Source organism: Nuphar pumila, chromosome 7 (genome assembly GCF_984573655.1).
Source record: "Nuphar pumila chromosome 7, dmNupPumi1.hap1.1, whole genome shotgun sequence".
Taxonomy (NCBI): Eukaryota; Viridiplantae; Streptophyta; class Magnoliopsida; order Nymphaeales; family Nymphaeaceae; genus Nuphar; species Nuphar pumila.
This window is the reverse complement of record NC_143255.1, coordinates 124,912,579-124,935,162: the sequence shown is the minus strand read 5'-3', so window position 1 is coordinate 124,935,162 and position 22,584 is coordinate 124,912,579. Positions and strand designations below refer to the sequence as shown.

The 22,584-nt window shown below is 37.2% G+C and overlaps 2 protein-coding genes across 4 annotated transcripts in view; both read left to right on the top strand.

Annotated features, from left to right (window-relative positions):
- The first annotated feature begins 802 nt into the window (after positions 1-802).
- On the top strand, positions 803-5,042 carry LOC149833346 (uncharacterized). Of its 3 annotated transcripts, none has more exons than XM_090012808.1 (9): positions 803-1,133; positions 1,244-1,336; positions 1,450-1,554; positions 1,947-2,099; positions 2,179-2,277; positions 2,362-2,490; positions 3,732-3,911; positions 4,141-4,257; positions 4,414-5,042. In XM_090012808.1, exons 1-9 carry the CDS (start codon positions 822-824, stop codon positions 4,576-4,578), a joined length of 1,353 nt encoding a protein of 450 aa, XP_089868934.1. In that variant the 5' UTR covers positions 803-821; the 3' UTR covers positions 4,579-5,042. The 3 variants fall into 3 exon arrangements, with proteins under 3 accessions (XP_089868934.1, XP_089868937.1, XP_089868935.1); XM_090012809.1 differs by having other exon boundaries at positions 824-1,133; positions 1,450-1,545; XM_090012811.1 differs by lacking the exon at positions 4,414-5,042 and having other exon boundaries at positions 809-1,133; positions 4,117-4,235.
- Positions 5,043-14,928: 9,886 nt separating this feature from the next.
- Positions 14,929-22,584, top strand: part of LOC149833345 (actin-related protein 2/3 complex subunit 4-like) — a 32,985-nt gene continuing 25,329 nt past the window's right edge. The window contains exons 1-4 of the mRNA XM_090015060.1: positions 14,929-15,014; positions 15,804-15,869; positions 17,023-17,075; positions 21,578-21,605. Of these exons, the coding sequence (XP_089871186.1) occupies positions 15,012-15,014; positions 15,804-15,869; positions 17,023-17,075; positions 21,578-21,605 (150 nt within the window). The 5' untranslated portion in view covers positions 14,929-15,011. The remainder of the gene's footprint in view (positions 15,015-15,803; positions 15,870-17,022; positions 17,076-21,577; positions 21,606-22,584) is intronic.

The following is a 22,584-nucleotide window of genomic DNA, read 5'->3' as shown; positions in this document are numbered from 1 at the left end:
ATTATTTAAATGGATATAAACAGGGTCTGGTTCATGTAATCTTTATAATTGGGCATGATTTTTCTTATGATAGAGCTGATTAGACCAGAGTCCAGGCCGTATACCAGCATTTTAAAATCAGATCTAGATTCTTATATACCTGAGCCCAATACAGATCCGACCCATTGACATTCCTAGTTTGGGCCCTGAGTGAAGTTTTAGGCATTTCTCGTGAAAATATCACAAGAAATTACCCACAAGTAAAAAACGATAATATCTTCAGATATTTTCAATTTTTCGTGAGTTTTTCATCAAAAAAACATGAATATCGCGTTTTAAATGCTATATTTATGTTTTTATCGACTCTTTATTGCAAAAAAAAATGTGTGAATATTATTTTAAATATTTTTTATTTATAGTTTCTTATAAAAAATAATTTTATATTTTAACTTTATTTGTTATTGTCGAGAATTTGCCAAAAAAAAAACAATAGTTTCAAAAGATTTCAAATTCTTGCGAGTTTTTGGCTGCGGATATTTTGCCGTTTTTAACTTTTAAGCCGAATCCCAAGGTTAATTATGATTTAGTGGGCTAGCTTCTCAACGAGTCGGATTCAAATTAAATCGGACTCAATATTAACTACATTGGAACCGAAATCCAAACCGTTCACCGAATCACGACTCACTAAAGTCAAAGACCAAATACGTCCACCCGACACCCTTTAAATAGTAATCCCACCAGTCAGCCACCACGCACCTAAGTCAAAGGCCAAATACGTCTACCCGACACCCTTTAAATAGTAACCACCACCGCTTCTGAGTCAGAGAGAGAGAGAGAGAAAGATGGGACGGAGCGTCCCCGAATGGATGGGCAGCTCGGTCTGGTCCTCCTTCGACGATCGCCACCTCTCCAAATCCCCTCCTCCCCGCGATCCCCAAAACCCTAACCCTAATTCCGTTCGGCCCCCTCCCCCTCGCAAGGAAGAAGCAGCACCACCAGCTCCTCCTGTTGCTGTTAAGTCTCCTTCTCCTTCTCGACCATCTGCTCCTCCCCCTGCTCACCCTCCTCGATCCGATCGACCGCCCGATGCGCCGGATTCTCATTCGGCTTCGTCGTCCGAAGACGCCTCTCGCAGAGCTCAATTTCTTGCCGAGGTAGATTCTCCTTCTCTCTCTCCATCTTGGATTTCGTTGAGCTTTAATTTCTGGACTTTGGATGGAAATTGTGTTATTTTTGGGGGTTGAAATCTGATGGTTGGGCTCAGTTGTCTAAGAGGATCATCGATTTGGGGGAGTTGAGGAGATTAGCGGCACAGGGCGTGCCGGATTCTTGCGGGATTAGGTCGGTCGTGTGGAAGGTAATGGTTTCTTAGGGACGTTTTTCTTTTCTTTTTTTCTTTTTTGGTGTTTTTGTGAAGTGGGTGTACTGATATCATTTGATTGGAACTTGCGTTTTCTTGGTCGATGGTAGGTTCTTTTGGGGTATTTGCCAAGCAATCAGGAATTGTGGGCGGAAGAATTGTCGAAGAAACGAGCGCAGTATACCGTGTTTAAGGAGGAACTCCTGGTTAATCCCGTGAGTTTGATTAATTCCCTTTATATTTGGTTTCCTACCGTATTTGGATTCAAAACGTTGTAGTTCGATATGTTCTATGTGTACTTCTTCTAATATTTGAATTTTGAATTCAAAGGGTGATGTTTCGTTACTTGAAGATTTTGTGTTATTTGGATCTTGGCATTAGATTCTTTGCAAAATGATAACTTATCGTATTAGTGTTTGGTCATGAGCATTCTAATTTGATTATTCCTCTTGCTAGTGATGATTAATTCTTGAAGCAATCGTTTTTCATGCCCGTTGATTCGGATGTGGATTCTTTTGGAATTGGGTTTCTACTTTGTTTTCTTCATTTCCTTTTCAGAATCTATGTTTTGGGAAGATGGATTTCTGAATTTTGTTTCGTTAGTCAGACAGAACTTGCACGAAGATTGGAGAGATCCAATGTGGCTGAAAACGTTGTTGCCAAATGTGAAGGAAGAGGTCTGCTCCCTAGGTCGGAGATAACTCACGGAGAACACCCTTTAAGTCTTGGGAAGACTAGTGTATGGAACAAGTACTTCCAGGTATGGATTATGGCAGATTTATATTTGCAGGTTATGTGAATGGGCTCCTGCAATCTCTTCCAATTTTTATAATTTTTAGGAGACGGAAATCATAGAGCAAATTGATCGTGATGTTAAGCGTACCCATCCTAGTATGCATTTCTTTTCTGGGGACACACTATTAGCAAAGTCAAATCAGGTAATTTCAATTTTAGGAATGCTGAGTCTGAACATCTAAGATCAACTTCAATTGCTAAGACGTTCTCCTTTCATGGTTTTATAGGAAGCATTGAAACGCATATTAGTGGTATTTGCAAAGCTCAACCCTGGTATAAGATACGTGCAAGGGATGAATGAAGTCTTGGCCCCTATATTCTTTGTATTCAAGAACGACCCAGATGAAGACAATGTGGTATGATACAGTGAAATAACTTGATATGACTCAAGAAATTATGTTTTATTGCTATATTGCTTCTGTTGTATGATGTTTGTCATTGCAATCCATCTAGAAGCTAGATCTCGTGTTTGTGGCTTTTGCTTTTATGGTTACATGGGACTTCCATCATATAACCATAGTTGGCCAAGTCAACAACTTGCTTAGAAACTGTTCTGGGTGCAGTTCGTCAATTGGTGAGTCAAGTTTTTTTTTTTTTGAAAGGCAAGCTGGAGTTAGGAGGACCCTCTACCAATTAAACAACTATATCATTGGGTTTTGAACCTGCAACGTCCCAACACAAGGTGACGTGCACTAACTCCTACCAGACAATCGGAGCCCCCGTTGGTTTGGTGAGTCAAGTTTGATGGTTCAGATGACCTCAAGTTTTTCTAGTATAAAGAAGTTTTAAAAGTAATAAAATGATAATTTTTTTAAAAGCAAGAAAATATAGTTAAAAAGCAAAAAAGAAAAAAGAATTTAAAAAATCAAAGGGAAGAGTACAAGCATGGGGAAGGGAGGGGAGTCTTGGTGGTCAGGTGTTGGATTAGTGGGTGCCTTGCTGGGTTTGGCCTGGTGGGAGGTGACTGGTGGTGGAGATGATGCTGAAGGGCCACATCCAAAGATGCTCCAAGATGGCCATTGGAGAGAGAGAGAGAGAGTTTCTCACACATGGAGCCTGTCATGGACTGTTTGAGGGATGCTAAGATGGATAGTTCGTTCTTGCTGATGGGTTGACTAAGATCTCCAAAATGCAGTAATTGCTGCGGGTTTCTTCAAAAGCAAGGGCCCTACAAGTGCATCAACCCAGATGAGGTTGTTGCCTATGGTGCTGCTGTTCAAGCTGTTGTCTTCACTGATAATGGAAATGAGAAGGTGCAGGACCTGCTTTGATTGTCAATGTCAATCCTCCTCTTTCAAGTTTTTGTGACACTAGTGGAGTCTGGACCCTCTTAATAGTATATATATTAATTACAGAACCCCAAATCCTGAACTGGGTGAATCTGCCAATTTACTAATTTATGACAAGTTTACCAAGTCATGCCTGAGGGGCGATTTTTCAGTCAAAGACAAGTTTTACTGACTCATTGACCCACTTGGAGAATTACTCAGTCCAAGTCTCCAAGTTGAATTGGCGAGTTCACCAATTGCATATAGCTGTATCTGTTGGAATAAATGAACTCTTCTTCTTCTCCTCTCTTACTGTAGCTTCTTTGCAGGCACAAGCAGAGCCAGACTCCTTTTTTTGTTTCGTTGAGTTGATAAGCGGATTTAGAGATCATTTTTGTCAGCAACTTGATAACAGTCTTGTGGGAATTCATTCCACAATGACAAAATTGACACATATTCTGAGGGAACACGATGAAGAGCTCTGGCGCCATTTGGAGATGACGACTAAAGTAAGAGTTCTCTTGCAATAGAATAGCTACTCTTTTCATTTTCTTCTTTTTCTGGGAGAAGGATCAGTCTTGTTTCTTTTCCTGTAACATGAAGATTCAATATATTATTTCTGTTGGCAGTTGACATAAGTCTATGTCCTTTTGAGGTGTCTATCTCTGAACTGTCAATTCTTTGTTTTTACTCTCAAGAATTTGATTTGGGCAGGGGTGCTGTCTTTGAAATTTTCAGGTAAATCCTCAGTTCTATGCATTTAGGTGGATAACACTGCTCTTGACTCAGGAGTTCAATTTCGCTGATAGCTTACACATCTGGGACACGCTTCTTAGTGACCCAGATGGTCCTTTGGTAAGATCTTCTAAACAGAGAATCTACTTGTGTGTGTATGTGTGCATAGACCAACAATGAGCACCATTAGCCGTGCCTCTATTCATCACAATGAGGTTTAGATACAGTTGGAATGTTTAATAACCAGTGATTCTAAAATTCATGGTCCCTCTGCAGGAATCCCTGCTTAGAGTTTGCTGCGCAATGCTGATTCTCATTCGAAGGCGCCTGTTAGCTGGTGATTTTACATCTAATCTTAAATTGCTTCAGCATTATCCATCAACAAATATCAGTCATCTTCTGTACGTTGCCGATAAATTGAGAGGCCGGTCTACTCAGTAGCTTCTTCTTCATTCTGTAGTAGCGTGTGGAGCTTCTGTGAAAACTGTATATTTTCACTCGTGTAATTTAAATCACGATCAGGAGCAGTCTGGAGATCAACCTTACTTGGATGGCAATACGCTGCAGATCTACCTGGCTTAGATGGCAAACGCACCAGAGACCTTAGGAGGTTGATTCAACTGTTTGGTGATCAGATTGGAGCCATTGGTGCTGGTAAGTTGGATTTTGACTTCATGGAAGACAGATGGACCTTTAGTGCAACCCAAGAGATGACACAGTGATAGGACCAAGAATCTTTTTGACTCGTGATCTGATCCATTTGTTCCCTATTGGTGGTGGTGATGTTTGTTTTTAGAACTTTCAATATGTGTTGGGATTGAAATTGTTTCTGTAATCAGAATGTAGAGTGCAACTCTGGTCCTTGGTGGACATACCTTCCAGTAGAGTAATGATTTCTTCTCCCAGCTGTACTTTGCATAAGGCATCAGCTACTAAGTGCTTTGTTTCCCTATAACCACTTTTTTGGGTTTGTTGCAGAATAACACATAAATTGTATATCTGGCAACGAGAGATGATGGATTTATGTGATTTACCGCACCTCAGAATGAATACTCGCCTAGTGATCGGTTCGAATAACTGGCGAGCCCAGCGACGAGCAGCTCGTTTAGCTTCAACGAGTCGAGCCCGAACACAAGGTGTTTGTCTTGGCTCGGCTAGGGATATATATTTTTATGTAAAATATATATTTTAAGTATAATATATAAAAAGAATAATGCATAGAATTTATATAAAATAAAAGGATGAATGAAATATATATATAGAGAGAGAGAGAGACATGTTGGGCGTTGAACGAGATGGGCGTGCCCAGCATGCCCACTTATATATATATATATATATATATATATATATATATATATAGAGAGAGAGAGAGAGAGAGAGAGAGAGACCTTTAGTGGCGGTCTCTTTCTTTTTTGACCTTTTTCAAAAACACAAAAAAGTTGGCCTGTTGCACGTGCACAGTGGCGTGCCTTCACCTGATTTAGCGATGGACAATACACTCATGCGCGCGTGTGTATATATATATAAAGGTTGATGGAGATGTAAATCATAGAATAAAGGTTGGGTGGATGAAATGGAAAAGTGCAACTGGAGTGTTGTGCGATCGTACAATGCCATTGCGGTTGAAGGAAAAGTTTTATAGGACGACTATTAGACCCGCTTTACTATATGGTACGAAATGTTGGGCTGCCAAGAGACATCATATTCAAAAAATGAGTGTAGCTGAGATGCGGATGCTTAGATGGATGTGTGAAAATACAATAAAAGATAAGATTCGGAACAAGGAGATACGTAAGAAGGTAGGTGTTGCACTCATTGAAAATAAGATGCGAGAGAATCGTTTACGGTGGTTTGAACATATTCGGCGAAGGCCTAATGATGCTCCAGTTAGAAGGTTGGAGAAATGGGAAAATAGATTAGTTAAAAGAGGTCGGGGTAGGCCTAGGAAGACTTGGATGGAGATGATCGGAAAGGATATGAATGCTTTGAACCTCACCGAGGACATGGCATTGGATAGAAATGATTGGAGGAAAAGGATTCATGTGGAAGACCCAAAATGAATTTCTTTTTTGGTTCATATCGCTGACCCCAATTGTTTTGGGATGAAGGCGTAGTTGTTGTTGTTTGTTTGTTGTATATATATATATATATATATATATATATATATATATATATATATATATATATATATATATATATATATATATATATATATATATATGTGTGTGTGTGAGTAATGCCCACCTTCTTCCCCCTTTTCGTTCTACTCAATAGGCTTGGTATTGACCGTCCGATAGAAAAATTGGAGGATGCACATTCTGTTTGTTTAAATAACAAAAAACCCAGTGAGATGATGATGATGGTGGTGGAGATGTTTGTCATGGGGGTAGAAATAGAATATTTCATTAAATCTATAAAAGCTTGTTAAAAAAAGTAATAAACAAAAGAACCAAACATCAAAATTTGCTATTTAAAGTAAATATAAATAGCAAGGAACTATTTATAAACTCATTTTAATAGAGGAAAATTGTTGTTTGTATGTAGGAGTGTCAATAGGTCAGGTTTGGTTGGGACTCGGGTGGAACCAAATCTAGATCTGATTTGATATACTGGTATCGGGTCTGGACCTGGTTCTAATCTGACCCACTATACGAGAAACCATACCCTGTGAAATGACATTTTTTATCGTGTTACATTGAAAATTGCATATCTTAGTTGGAACTCAGGTCGGAGTTTTGTATGAAATTTCACAAACCATACCTGGCTCCATATGTTAACCCTTTGAGTCTGACATGGATTCTAATCGGACCTCCTTGTTTATAGGGTTAGGGTTTGGTCTTGTCAAAACTCGACCAATTGAGACCCCCTATTTGTATGCAAAAATGATAATAAAAACGAACTTGATACTCATTTATAATATATATGAAAATGTGATTCTCTGTAAGTTGACGTATTTTTCAAGTCATTGGGATGAATTTTTTAAACATTCGATACTTTTTCCTATGGTTTTGGATATGAGTTCTGTATTGATATCTAAGTATTGGTACACCTGATACGCAATACGTGGAGTGAGAAGATAAAAAGATTTAAAAAAAATACCCAAAAAATAAATTGAGATGAAGACCAGCAGCTAGATGCCATGGTTGGCTTGCGAAGTGTGAAACAGTGAACTGCTCCAAAACTTTAGGAGCGTGTATAGATATAAACGCTAAGAGGCTCCCTACCAGCGTTTGTTCTTGAGCTAGGCTGGCTCCTGTACCTGTCGTATCACAATATTTTAAGTTGAAATAATGATATACACTTAGGTACAAGTTCCAAACGTTTAAGGTTTTAAAGTAATGGTGTCCATGATTTTGGTTACGTTTTTAAATGTGGTTTAATATTTGAGCCAACGTTCGGTTGGGTCCAATTTGACCGGGGTATAACCACATTTGTCTGTTGGGTTCTGACCTGGATCCATGTAAACTCAATCATGCTAGTTTTGGAACGGAGCTATCTTGTCCATATCTGAAAATATAAAATTGGATCTAGTCAGATCTGGGTCGAAACTGCGACCCGCTTGCATGCCAATTGACCAATAAATCCTTGAAATGCCAGTCACCTGAAAAAAAAACAGGTAGAGCTTCCATACATCTTCAAAATCCGCTCATGTTTGTGGCCATCCCAATGCAACACATCCAAACGGATGCAACACATGCATGGAAACGTTACCAGCGTGCTTCCCGATTTCCTCATATGCGGCTACAGGTCATTTCTATATACGGCACTTTGCAAATTCTATGCGGAAAATGATCCTTCTGTGTGACTAATTTGACACATTTTTCTAAAAACCGTACAATTTATGCTATTCTCTCAATGTCCAAAATCTCAAATATCCAACTTCGTTAGGACCTTTTTATCCTTCACAATTACGAATTGATGAATTATTACAATAAAATTGTACTACAATTACGAATTGATGAATTATTGCGATAAAATTGTACTGCTCATCGGCTAGTGCAAACTCTCACTTAAATCTAGAATCACACATTTTCTTATGCAGACCTCACGAACTCGCATAAGTTGTTTTGTAAAAAAACGGTGAAATTGAAATCATTAAAATCGCAAATATCCTACTTATTAGCATATACTTAATAAATTCACAAATATATATGTGTAAATCTTCTATTAGACTGAAACCACTAAAATCACAAATACCCTACTTATTTGCATATACTTTATAAATTCACATAAATATTGTGCGAACCTTCGGTTAGACTGAAACCATTAAAATTGCAAATATTCAAATTATTCACGTATACTTCACGGATTCGCATAAATGTATGTGCAAACCTCCACTTTAATTTAATTGAATGTCACAACATCATAAATATTGTACTTAAATATTTATAAATTTATGACATATATGCGATATTTTTTTATTTTTTGTAGAGTTCATGAATCATATATAAACCTATTATTCGCACCCCAAGGCTATTTTCACATAAACTAGGGTTCTTTGTGGTCTCTACCATGCTTTCCTTTAATGACTTATTCTGATAACTATTCATAGGCAGCATTTCATCACAACTGAACTATCGATGACATGTTTTTTTTTTGGTAAGCACATCTTTAACGGCTGAATCAAACAGTGCTTCCTGACCAATGGTTCCCAACCTACTTACATTCGATTATTTGTTTGTTTATATATTATGTAGCTTGTATTATAAGGATAATTATGAAACACCGTTTGATTAGGGGACTTACTCATCCTCACAAATAGTTTGTTTGTTTTTGTAATGTTTTTTCAATATTTCATGTCTTGTTATTATAAGAAATTTTGAATTTGTTTAATAAAATATAACCACAATTACGAATTTGGTCATACTGATCATTTGCAGGCACGACTTAATGTGCACAAGTTGATAAAGAGGGAGTTACATACAAAGCCCAAAATATGAGTGTCTGACGCTTTTCACAAAAAATACACCTTTAATAAACACACAATATCTAAGCCAACATGTGCAAAAAAGGGTTGGTGAGTTTGTAAGCACATGTCTTTCATCTCGAAAGCATCTAAAGAGAAGGAGGGTGACTCATTCCCTTACACTGAGGTTGTTGCTAACTTCAATACCCTAATAGATAAAGCTGAAGATGCGGCCACTTGCAGTAACAATGACGAGATGAAGAGGGCGAATGAGGTACCTCACCAAGGGGTTGAGGTTAATGTGGACCCTTCTTAGGAAGTGGATGCGAGTGAGGATTATGTGGCTTGATTGAATGCGAACCCTAAGACTAAAGTTAATATGGATCCTCTTCAGAAGTCTGAGTTTGATGTCACGGAGGAGAAAATGCAAACTCCAAGGAAGATATTGCATTTGGAAAGAAGGTCTGATGCTCAAGGATATATATTTTGTTCATTTATTATTTTATAATCATCATCAATTTTAAATTCAATCATTAATTAAATTATTATATATATATATATATATACATTCAATCATTGATTAGTTTAATGTTTGCTACTATCCATGGATGCAATTGATTAGTTTACATGTATATCTAAAACATGTAAAAATGAATGTGTATATGTGTGTAAATTAATGACTAATTTGACTGATTATAGAAAAAATATTTTTTATTGCATAATTCACACCCAATTGATTCAAAAGAATTAGTATCACGCATGCACTGATTCTACTAAAACCAAGCATACCATTGGTTCGTAACACTAATGGAGGAAGTGGAGTTACTGGATCAGATACATTTTCATAAATTCTTGTGTGTGTGCATTTACATCCTTAATGTTTGAAGTTTTCAATACAAATTTACAATGAACCCATAATTATCCACAGCTCAACTATCGAGACATCAATTTTCAACACTTTACTGATCGATGTCTCTTGAACCCCCACCTTTTCATTGGCCTTTGTACCCTTAGAATCATTGTTTTTCATGTGCTTATAAAAGTTGATTGTATGATTCCTTATATATGTGACACTTTGCTGAAAAATTAGTTATTAGCAAACAACTAGCTATAGTGAATATCTCAAAGAACTGAACAACTAATATATAAACATATGCCTTAATGAAGTTCAATCCTCACTTTCTGCCCAAGTACTCCATATACACTATGATAAATATACCACAATCATACCTATAACAATCATATACCAAGTCAAAAACATGTACATGTATGAATTGAATTAACAAACAAATGCAAAATAATTACTCATTTTCTTGTTGAGGAATACCCTCCATGGTCTGCGTCGTCCAATCTTTGTAACAGTCGAACCCAAATTGCGCTAAAAAAATGAATTTGCAACACATATGCAAGAAAATGAGATAGCTAATATACACAATAAAGCAAATATATTATTGAATAAGTTATGTTATCATACTATTTATTTGAGAATTTTATTTGCTAAATATGTGTTTTGCATGAAATTGTGTAACTTAAAGTTCTTTTTCTTCATTTCATTTCCAAAAGAACCTAGTGTTTGTTGCTTCAATTAAAAAAAATTAAGAGTTGCAATATAAATACAGTTTAAGGTCGTTATGCACATGAAAATTTAAGTTTTATAAGTATGCAAAGTTGTGTAAGTGATACCTTGCCAGCTTTAAGAAAATAATATAACAATTCCTTGCTCTCCAACCAGTCTGTTGCCCCACTTCACTGGCCTTTAGTTGCAATCATTTGCTATGATCATACAAGGTTTACCAGTTAATTTTTATTAATCGATAGAAAACAATATAAATATAGCTTTTTAGACTTAGAGAAATACAAGATAAGGCAAAAGATCTTCAACAATTTTTTTTCTATGTTTTGATTGTGGGTTGCTTGGAGTCTATTTATGAATCTTGTGTGGTACATGTGTAAGCAAGAAAAATAATGCATTACAATTGAGTAGATTCATTTTTTGATAAACTTGTGTTGAAAACATGCCATTAATGATTCAAATGCTTAATCATGAATATGCTTTTGTTTTGTAATATGTTGTATGAATTTAATTGTTATAGTTGTACATCTAAATGCATTACGATTGTTATATTACATTATATATGTTCTAAAATGATGTATGTTTACCTGTATAATGCATGCAATGTTATAGTGTTTCTACCGAAATTCAACTATATATCATAAGCATTCAAGTAATGAGTAAAAGAGCTGAAATGATGATGGGATGCTACATGCGGTGCCAAAAACCAACTATTTTAAATCAAGACTTTGTTTTGGAAAATAGTCTATGATGATTAAGACTTGTTATTTTTATTGACAATGTTGCGAGTCTTAAAGTCCAAAGTTTACAAACAATTTATTTGTTTGATGAATGTTTAAATTGGTTCATGAATTATAATTGTCTCATTTTTCTCTTAGATTTTGAATCCTGCATTAGACCCGATTCATGATTTAGACATAAATTCAAGTTCATTATAAGGAATGGATCTAGTCCTATGTTAAATTAGAGTACCTATAACCTGCCCAAAATTTTAATCGAAACAAAAAATGAATATTTTTGTTGTATTATAAAACCCTATTTAAGAAGTGGGGGGCTAAAGAGGAAATATGAGTCTTCACATAGAGGGCGTAATTGGGTCAGGTACACCCGACCCGATATTGGTGGACCCATGGGTTTGGGTCGTGTCTAAAATATAGACCTATAGTGAAATGGGTTAGGTCTTGGAAATTATAAAAGAAGACTCAAACCGAAATGGACCCGACTTGATTATGTACCCAGATCCAAATGGGCATGCATATTTTAAAACCAAACATAACTGGCCTGATTATGTACCTGAACTGACTCATACCCAAACCCGCTTCATACTCGATCCATCTAAAAATTAGCAATTGATACATATTATACATTCACTTAAGCATTTAAATATAATGATATACTTAAAATTGACATGCATTGCATTTTAATAGTCTAAAATATAATTCATTTTAGTGATCACATGTCTATAGAAGCTTCCTACAATGCAACATATTGCGGGATCTATGCCAAGGGAAAGCTTTATTTTTATCCTTGTGAGTGGCTGCTCTGTTGCTAAGAGCCATTAAAATATGAGGAATAGAAATATGGGCATTTCCAACACTTTTTGGTGCATTTGCTACCAATCAGCCATTGGATAGTGTATTTTCAATGAAAAAATGTGATTTTTGAATGCCTGAATATTTATGAAGATTATGCGCCACTGATTTTAAAGGCTTTAAAAAATCTCGTTTATGCATCAAAATCTGATTATTCAAGAGCGTGTTCTTATAAAATCAAACATGTAGATTACATAGGTATGGTTAGATTAAGCGAAAAGAACAAATTTTTTATGAAAACTGTGGTTCACACATTAGTTCTCATATTTTCTGTTCTCACTAGAATATGAGAACTAGAAATATGACATTTTCAACACTTTTTTTGCAATTCCAACCATGTGGTTGTGCTTGGCATGGTGAATTTGCTAGGAATCAACCATTGGATGGCGTATTTTGGATGAAAAAATATGATTTTTGAATGCCTCAATATTTATGAAGATTATGCACCATTGATTTTAGAGTTTTAAAAAAATCTCATCAAAATCTGATGATTCAAGACCGTGTTCTTATAAAATCATATACATATGCAGAGTTAGATTCAAGAGAAAAGAACAAAAAATTCATAAAAACCGTGGTTCACCCATTAGTTCTCATATTTCCAGTTATCTTGTTGATACATATGCAAATGCAGGTTCTGTTAAATGTTGGTCATAGTTGTTCCCTGTGTTGTAATTCACATGAAGGGTAGGATGCAAACCGGTTCGATCTACAACAGCCACAAATTGCAAAACCTCCATTCGAGATCCAACCCATTTACTGGATTGGACATAGGAGGGTCCAGCACCCAATGGGTACCATATTATCCTCTCTCTCTATTTAAAGTGGACATGCAACATAGTGGGAACCGTGTAAGATGTTAGGTCAGATTTGTTCCAGTCTGCCTTGGATCTTGCTGATCGAAACCTGGTGAGTCCACTGGACCCACTAAAATAGGTTCAAGTTCTGATGATGTTGGGGCAGAACCAGGTGGGATCAAGTAATTCATGCCGTAATGGCCTAAACACAATCCAGGTTTGAGTTAATGTGTTCGTGTATCTGGTCAGACTTACCACCGAGATGGTATCCCATGTGGTAAGCGGGGTCCTGTGCCAAGCTGAATGCCCAGGTTCGAATCCCTCTGCCACATGGGGCTTAAGAGATATCTGGTAGGGGTCTGCCTAATCCCATCTTGGCTTTCAAAAAAAAAAAAAAACTGGTTAGACTTGGATCCCTACATAGTCCAACAATACCTTAACTGGATCCAGACCCGGCAGTGAATTTGCTGCAGCTGACTTGACCTAGTGAGACTAATGGGTAAAGAAAATGTGGATCTTAGATTCTTATATAGGGATTGCCAACTGTCGCCTCAGATAGGCTCACCATCGACTTGGTTCACCTTGACTCGGTGCAACTTGAGCCCGACTAATCTCTTGGCCGGTCCACTCACTGCCCAGTGGGTAGAGGGAGAAACAAGCCAAGCCGAACATGGCTAGGTTCAAGTTCTACTCCTAAAGAGCTCATCTAAACTTGGAAAATAGGCTCGACAAGCTGAATATGAACAAATAGGTGCTCGGCTTGACTCGACTCGCAGGCAATAATAAATATATATTTACGTATAACTTTTTGCAATATTATTTCTTCCAGATAGCCTCGGAAGCAGATCAGGTCATGCTGAACATGAGCGTTTTTGCTCATGCCGACATCGTGGCCATCCGATTTGCATTTGAAAAAGATCAAAAGTCAACAAAACCACGTGGCATTCATCCAAAATGCAAACAGACGGCCACGATGTCCGCATGACAAAAAACGCTCATGTTCAGCATGACCTGATCTGGTTCCGATAGTCTCACCATGGACTTGGTTCAACTTGACTCAGTGCAACTTGAGCCCGACTAATCTCTTGGCCCGTCCACCCACTGACCAGTAGGTAGAGGGGAAAACAAGCCGAGATGACTAGGTTCATGTCCGACTCATAAAGAGCACATCTAAACTCAAAATAGGCTTGGGATCAAATCCTTCTGCCACATGGAGCGGCTGTTGCTCTGTTAAGATTCTGCCTAACCCCAGCTTGCCTTTCAAAAAAAAAGGTACTCGGCTTTGCTTGACTCGTATATGCTTGTCAGTCAATAATAAAAAAATTTTAAATATATTTTATTTGTAACTTTTTGTAATTTTAATTCTTTCAGTTCTCAAACAATTTAATTTTTTTATAAATAAGCCAACTCAAACTCAGCTAATTTAACTTGGACATAGGAAGGAGAAGAGCAGTTTGTTGTTGAGCGGACTCCGCGCTCGTTTAGGTTAATGAGCCGAGCATGAACATGACAAGCTCATCTTGGCTTAGGTTGTATAGGCTTGTTTTTTATTAAATATTTATATATTATATATTTTGTACATATATTATATTACATGTATTATGCATATTATAAAATATGTTTTGTACGTGTATTATACATATGTATCTTGTGTTATCATATATGTATATTTATATATTATCAAGCCTAAAAAAATACTTAAAAAACAATTTTTTAAAAACGAGCGAACTCGTGATCGGTTTGTAGCGAGCTCGGGATCGGCTCGGCTCGAACGAGGTACGGGGTTGTAACGGGTTAATCTGACCCACCTTCATGGCTCCAGATCTTAATATGTTGGGTCGGGTCCGTAAGACTCGATCCGTTTCAGGCCTAATTTTGTGAGCGGACCCCTACAAATTCCGAAAACTTCCTCTATTGTAGGGTATTTACAAATCGTAGTCTTACTAAAAGGAGGTTTTCTGCAACGAGCCTTTCCTCTTGGCGGCAGAGTTCTTGGGGGTTTCGGGAAGATGGTACTCTCTCTCTCATTTTATTTTCTATTTTCGTCTATTTCTCTCACTATGAATATGGTAGTTTGTTTTCCTTCATTCCTAACGATCACCCTCATCCGATCTAACCCATGCGACGCTGAATTCTTTACGCTCGATGCGATCTCTCTTTTTTTGAACTTAAATTTCGTGTATTCTTCAGTAATCGGCATCGAAATTGTCTCCGATTACGCTTTCAATTAAGTTTCTGTTAGCTTGCATATTTTTGTTCATTCCTCATCTCATGGCTCAGAATTGCTGTGCGCGATCTTTACTCTTGAACCAGAGATTGCGGAATTGTAGCTCTAACGTTTTCATAATGGCCCATTGCTGTTTCCGCTTGAATTATTTTGTTTTCCTTGGAAACCGGCAAGCCGGAGTGTGTCATTGCTATGCTTCTGTGTTTTCTCATGCCTCTTATCCGTTTGGAGTGGTTTTGTTCTTGTGTGTGATTGTGTTTCTGGTTCATTCCGTCATGAAATGCTCCGTGATGATGTAGTCTTTGTGAATTTTGTCGTCACCGCGGCATCTAGTCTACGGGATTATGTGATTACACGCATACTCGTTTTGTGGGTGACATTGCCATGCATGATTTACGGATGAAATGGCATTTCGAAGCAATTAGGACCGCATTAGGTCTCACGGGGCGTTGCAGGAACGTCACCACTCATGGGAATGTTTATTTGAAAAGAATAAACTTCACAATTTTCTTTGCTTGATAAGTGTAATCCGGATTTGTTTCTTCTTTAAAAATTTTCTTGATTGATTGTTCAGGCGAACACTTTGCGGTTATATTTGACGTGCATAAGGAACACTCTGGAGGCTGCAATGTGCCTGCAGGTAGTTTTGAGATGTTTCAAGTTTTAATTTGTTCTTGATTCATAAAAGCTCAATTAATGGATGTCACATGCACTAGTTTGTTTTTATATCATACAATGAATGTATTTGACCTTTTTCTGTAATTTTATCAAACACAGAGGTTCTATTCTCATGGGCGTTGACCCTCTGCGCAAGCCAATGCGCAGCATAGGCCCCAGGGGCAGGGGTCCTAGCCTGGGAGTTTTATGCTGCCGGCACGATGACCGTAGGTATGGCAGGCTGAGCCAGCGCAACCAGGTCTTCGTGCTGGGTGCGGTTTCTTCGGGTTATAAATTAAAAAAAAAATAGTCCAGGTACCAAGTAGATTTATGTATGCAGCAATCTTTCCTATCATTTTGCAAGAGGTGTAATTTTCTTACCTGTTGATTTTTTTTTTGGGTGAGATAACTTTGAATATCGTCATTGATGAAAAGTTGAAAACTTGAATCATGTTGCAAGAAGCATGCTAGTTGCTAAATGAATCCAGATTCTTTATTTGTTTTCACTGGAAACAAGTGAAAAAAGGGAGTGAAATCATCAATATTTAATTGCCTAAATAATTTTTTTCTTCTTTCATTGTTCTCAGTTTCATTGATGATTGGGAAAGTGGTGATTTCCTTGATGGTGTAGTTATTCTGTGTGGATCCAAATCATAGTATTACAAGTAAATGGTTCTTCTAAAACACCAGGTTTGCAGGGATTTGTGTCCAGGTGGGCTGATTAAGAGACAAAGCCATTTATTTTGACATTTTTACGGGTTGTGGTTCAGCAGAACCAAAATCCCATTCTTCCAGCACTTGTGGATATTGGTTGCCGTAAGCTTTGCTTTGTGTGGACAAATATGCTTATGAAGAATGCAATATTGAAGCGGTATTCTGTATGTTATGATGTATAATTCTGCTCTCTAGTTTTCTATGTTATTATTATAAGTTTTGATTTGGTCAGTGAACACATGGTTATGACCATTAATTGGGGAAATTTATTAGTTTTAACATGTTAAATTTGTTTTTGTGTGATGTGTTTTATACGACTTTGGGTGTTCTTTAGATGATGCCATTGGAAGTTCAGGGTGTTGTTTTCCCTTGTATATGACATGTTAGGTCTCTTTGACGTATATTGATGTTTTTTCTTGTAGAATTTCCCATGCCAAGAAGTTGAAAGACACAACAAGCCAGAGGTTGAATTGAAGTAAGTTTTCTTGCTGAAATACTTTATAAAGCAGTGAGATTGATCTACACCTCATGATGCTGCCTTTCGAAGGAGGTTGTTAGTTCAATTTGGTGCAACAATATGCTGTTTACAGAAGTTTTTGCCTTCATATGCTTGCATCTCTTGTTTATTTTTTGCAACTTTGCATACAGATATTGTTTCACAAATCTTTTTCTTAAGCTACAATGTTATGAAGATCGTTAGGCAAGCTGAACTAGGTTTTACGAAGTAATCATAAAGAAAATCATTTATGTTTTTCAAAAGGAAGTTTAGCTCACTATTGTAAAGTATATGTTGTAACTTGTTTGATAATGTCTCCTTTTAGCATGACGAGACATCCATACCATTATAGATATTGATGATTGGTTGTGGCATACTAAGATTATGAAATTACCTTATAATTCAAGCAATAGAAAATATCACCAAGAATGCATGACATACACGAGATATTCAAAGTATATTTCTCATATACAATTATGTTGACTCCCTAATAGTGTCTGCTTAGAGACCATTGGGATCAGGTGGATAGAGACTAGCATATAGGACCTAGTTTCCAAAGTTGAGAACTTGCTAATGACGTTACGGACAAGTCAGTTAAACTTACTGCATAGGCTGATCACCCAAGTCTTGTAACGACCCGAAATTTAACCTGAATTTTGAGATTTTTTTTTTATAACAGTGAAACTATTTAATTTAAACCAGGTTAGGCATCTCGGGCATGTTACAGGGACATCAAAGCAAATACCATCCATTTCACTTCTAATAACAATTAATAATAAACCAAGTGTTCTGAACATTTTAATAACAGAATTAAAACTAACTAAACTAATTCTAAAACATCCCGGGAACATCAAGAACTCATGTATCACGGCCCGTACATCATCACAACAATACGCTGTCATTGATATATATATATATATATATTTATTTATTTATATATAAGGATTCATGTGGAAGACCCAAAATGAATTTCTTTTTTGGTTCATATCGCTGACCCCAATTGTTTTGGGATGAAGGCGTAGTTGTTGTTGTTGTTGTTGATATATAAATAAATTTCTGTACCTACGTTTAAGACAACAATTCACCTAAATAATAAAAAAAACTATTAGGGAATGTATACAGATATGAATTCCAGTCACTAACTTGAATACAAAATTTCCAACTGTTATTGATTTTATCAGAACACCATGTTGTAATTAAAAGTTACACAGGAACCCAATAACAGCTAACATAACAAGCAGATTCTGAGATAGTTTGACTACTGTACTTATTCAGCAACCCCTTTATTTATCTTGGTGTGTAAAACGCAAATGCAGAGTTACCGGAAGTGCCTAGGTGCATGGGGAAGCGTGCTTCCCGAAGCGCGAAACATCACGCTTCTGAAATGTGCAGGGAAGTGCGCTTCCCCCACGCTTCCCCATTTTTTTATTTTTTCCGCTTCCCCCTCGCTTCCTAGGTCGCTTCCGAGACGGTTCATAATTTTCTTCTAAGTCATCCCACGCTTCCCGCTTCCTAAATTTTTGAAAGTGCCTCGCTTCCCGCTCCCGCTTCCCCGACTGGTAACTCTGCGCAAATGTATACAGGAAACAGTTTAACAGCATGAAATCATGGTCTGAACTTTAGCAGCTTGAAACCAACCACTGCTTGAAAATCATGTCCTGAACTTTAACATAACAAGACAAACTTTTGGAACCAAAAAAAGATTTTTTTTTTGCAGACATCTGTATTTGCTCGTGTCTCAAACTTGAAATCAATTACAGCTTGAAATCATGCCAAAACGCAGGTTGGTCTTAATACTTAACATAGGGTCTGAACCTTTATACAAAAACACAGATTTTTTAGTATAGGCCAGATACAAAAGCTGATAAATAAAAAGAAAAATATATAAAACTGTATATAAGTACATGCACAACAGGTTTTGCCGAACCATGAACATAGCTCGGTGTGTTTAAGTCAGAGTTACCAGAAGCTTCTTAGATAGGTGGGAAGCTCGCTTCCCAGAAACTCGCTTCGGAAGCGCGATACTCCTCGCTTCCGAAACTTGATGAGAACCTCGATTCCCCCACGCTTCATTTATTCTTATTATATGTTCTCTTACTCAACTTTTCATGCTTTTTATGTGTTTTCTCTGACTCTTCTCACTCACTTCTATGTGCTTTCGCTAAATTGGTAGTCATCATTTTTAGATTTTGTTAAAAATTTAACTCTTACACTAAAAACTTATGAAATTTAATATTAGTCACTTTTATTTTAGTTTTTTTTGTGTGTTTTATTTTGATTCTCATTCAATTCTTATATTTCTTTGTTTTTTATTCCTCTCTTCCCGCTTCCTATATATTTTAAAATGCATCGCTTCTCGCTTCCGCTTCCCGTATCATTTCCCGCTTTCGCTTCCTAGTGTGACAACCTTGGTTTAAGTGTACAACAAGGGTGTACGTGGTCCCAACACAGACCTATGTGTCTGATTACTGTATACTTAAAATCAGATAACATTGGATTTTTGTGCGGCAGAATTCAGCCACGCATATTAACTAACTAATGCAAAATAACCATGCTGCCTACCATCAATTTGGAGAAGATGCTAAGTTGAAATATGCATGCGAAAAATCACTACCCATTGATTACACAACATCATATAAAGATGACATAGTCGAATAAAAGAAATGGGGCCCGAATCGACATTTAGCAACCCCAAAACCCCAATCCTTACTAGTTACTCGAACAAATTTAAGATGCACCCAAATTGGGTGATAAGTAAACATGATATTATGCGACGATCGTGTATGAGTGCACAGAGATAAACTGGGACAACCATTCGGCACCAACTCAAAATATGATAAATAGATAATCGCATATGGATATTTTTTCTTAAAATCAGAACATGCAAACACCATTGTGCAGTGTACAACACACACACAGCCGAGGTTCTGCTTTTTCACAATATTAAACCCACCCAGATGGGTTGTGCTGCAACAGTTTGCACACTTGAAATAGTACATTACAAAATCATAGCAACCCTATCTTTTTTTTTCAGCTTTTCCCTCTCTCGCTGTGCTCTCGTGCAGCGGTGAACCCCTTTCTCTGAACCGTGAGAGAGAGAGAAGGAGGATAACGAGAGAGAGGGAGAGGAGAATGCAAGTTTAAGGTGAGCGTGAGAGAGGGGTTCGGGGGAGAACGTGGGGAAGAGGAGTCGGGTCCCCCCCCCCCCCCCCCCACACACACACTCACTCCTCGTTACCCATTTGGTGAATAGGGGGGTTTTATGCCACCATTCACTTTTATTTAGGGTTCACTAATGAACCCCTCCTGTTTCCACGATTTTTTTTTTCTGTTTTTAACGTGATCCAAATTTTTTTCTACAAGATTGGATCTCCCACATGGTGACCCGCGACCCATTATGGCTTGGGTCCAATCCCGAGCTATCTGGATCTATTCAAAGATCTGACCCTTATAATTTGAACCATTCCCTAATGGGTGCTAATGTGATATGGATCCACGATCCGACTTGCTCATGAACTCATATAAGCAATCCGGATCCTCCCAAAGATCCAAAGTTTTAGCATTATATAACACGGATTTAAAAATTGCTAATATGGATCTAAGTAAATTACCCTGGATCCATAAATAAAATTTTAATTGGACCATATGCTTCCAATGTACAATCTTTATTAAAATATCAAAATTTTGATATACAAGATCCAAATAAGGTAATTTGGATCTAGACCTTTCTGGCATAAATTTTTGGGATCTAAACATCCGGTAAAATACTACGGACCCAAATCAACTACTATGGACTCTATATAAAGTTTTCCCATTTAAGATCCGATTATAAATTTGCGGATCCACATAGTACGTTTTGGATCCAATATCAAATCTAACCACGATATCGAGGATCCAATATCAATGATCCGAACCATAAATTAAAATCTACTATTAGATATCCATCGGGATCCAATATCGAAGATTCAAATAGTATATTAGGGATCCGACATCAAAGATCCAAACAGGATATCCGAGATCCAAATAAAAACATAAAACAATGAGAATATCCTCGCACCAGCTTATGAATATGAAATTCAAGTTTATTTAGCCGATAAAATTCACAAGTGTTACAAGTCTAATAAAAATAGGGTGTTGAGAGTAAAAAAATTAAAATTTCATAATCCTACCTAGTGTTTAGTATTTTCCTTTCTATAGTTTCTTGAGAATAACAACCAAGTAAATGGGTATGCCAGTACAGAAGTCTTTCTAGCTGATATCTATGAAAAGTTGGAGAAACTACATGAAAGTTCCTGAATAGATGATGGAAGTATAATGGTTCATTCTCTCCATTTTATGATCAGGCATCTTACAGAGGTTTACTAACTTTTAGTTGATTTCCACCATGTAACGCACATTCTTTCCTATCCTACAGGTCTGATATTAAATATTTATTGAACTGGACTCTGGATGGATCTTTGACATTTCTTCCATATATGCAGGACCAGCCCGGAGCTTCTGCTGAATCCAGTAAGTGTCTATTCTCTTGATTATTGAATGCTATGGTTATCTGCTCTCAACTCTTAACTCCACTCTCCATGGAGATTTTTTACAATTTTGGACATCTATGGAAAATGTCTATAACTTGGCTAATCCTTGTCACATAACTTTTTAGGGCTTCAGCTGGCTTTGAGCTGCTATGTTCTCTGAATAACTCTTCCATGCAGCTTTGTTAGAAACTGTTTATTAGAATGAGAATTGCATGCGTGCTTTTTTCATATGTACAAAAGGTTGGAAACATATGAAGTTTACTTGTGTTTGAAAATGCTATGACCAAAAACTGAAAGCTAAGTTCTTATGTATTATTCTCTTAGTCATGGTTGTACATTCACTGTTAATGTAGGATAGTTACAAACGTGTTCTATAACCTTGGACTTCTCTTATTGGCTAATAATCTGGAAGTAGTTTGGGCAATGACTTGGCACTACTGTTCTAAGTGACGTGTCTCTAAGATACAGAAAGTGCTCATGGAATGTTGATAGCTATTAGAGCTTCTGAATCAGAGTATGATAACCTATGTCACAGGGACTCGGCCAACTAAGTGCCGCACCCGCATTGACGCGACGCGATGCAGGTGCGGTCAACCTGACCCTGGGTGCGTTGACTGCACGTCATTTATATCCAACTTTTGGACTATATATATTTGCCGCACCCCCACACCTGCACCCATGTGACATAGATGATAACGTGATTCACAGGAGGCCAATGCAACGAACAATGGAAGTTATATTGTTTTTCCTTGTTTGATATGCAAGCTGGGGAATAACCGCTATTGGATTCAAACTTGAGCCCCCTCAGTTATGATGGTACAACCTAACCATCTAGCTATATCTTTTGGTCCCGAAAGTCCTATAACAGTGTTGTACATATCATATGATACATATTGTTACTTTTGAGTTTTACGATACGAGTGTGTATCGTACAATAAACCCCTGTATCATGCCATATC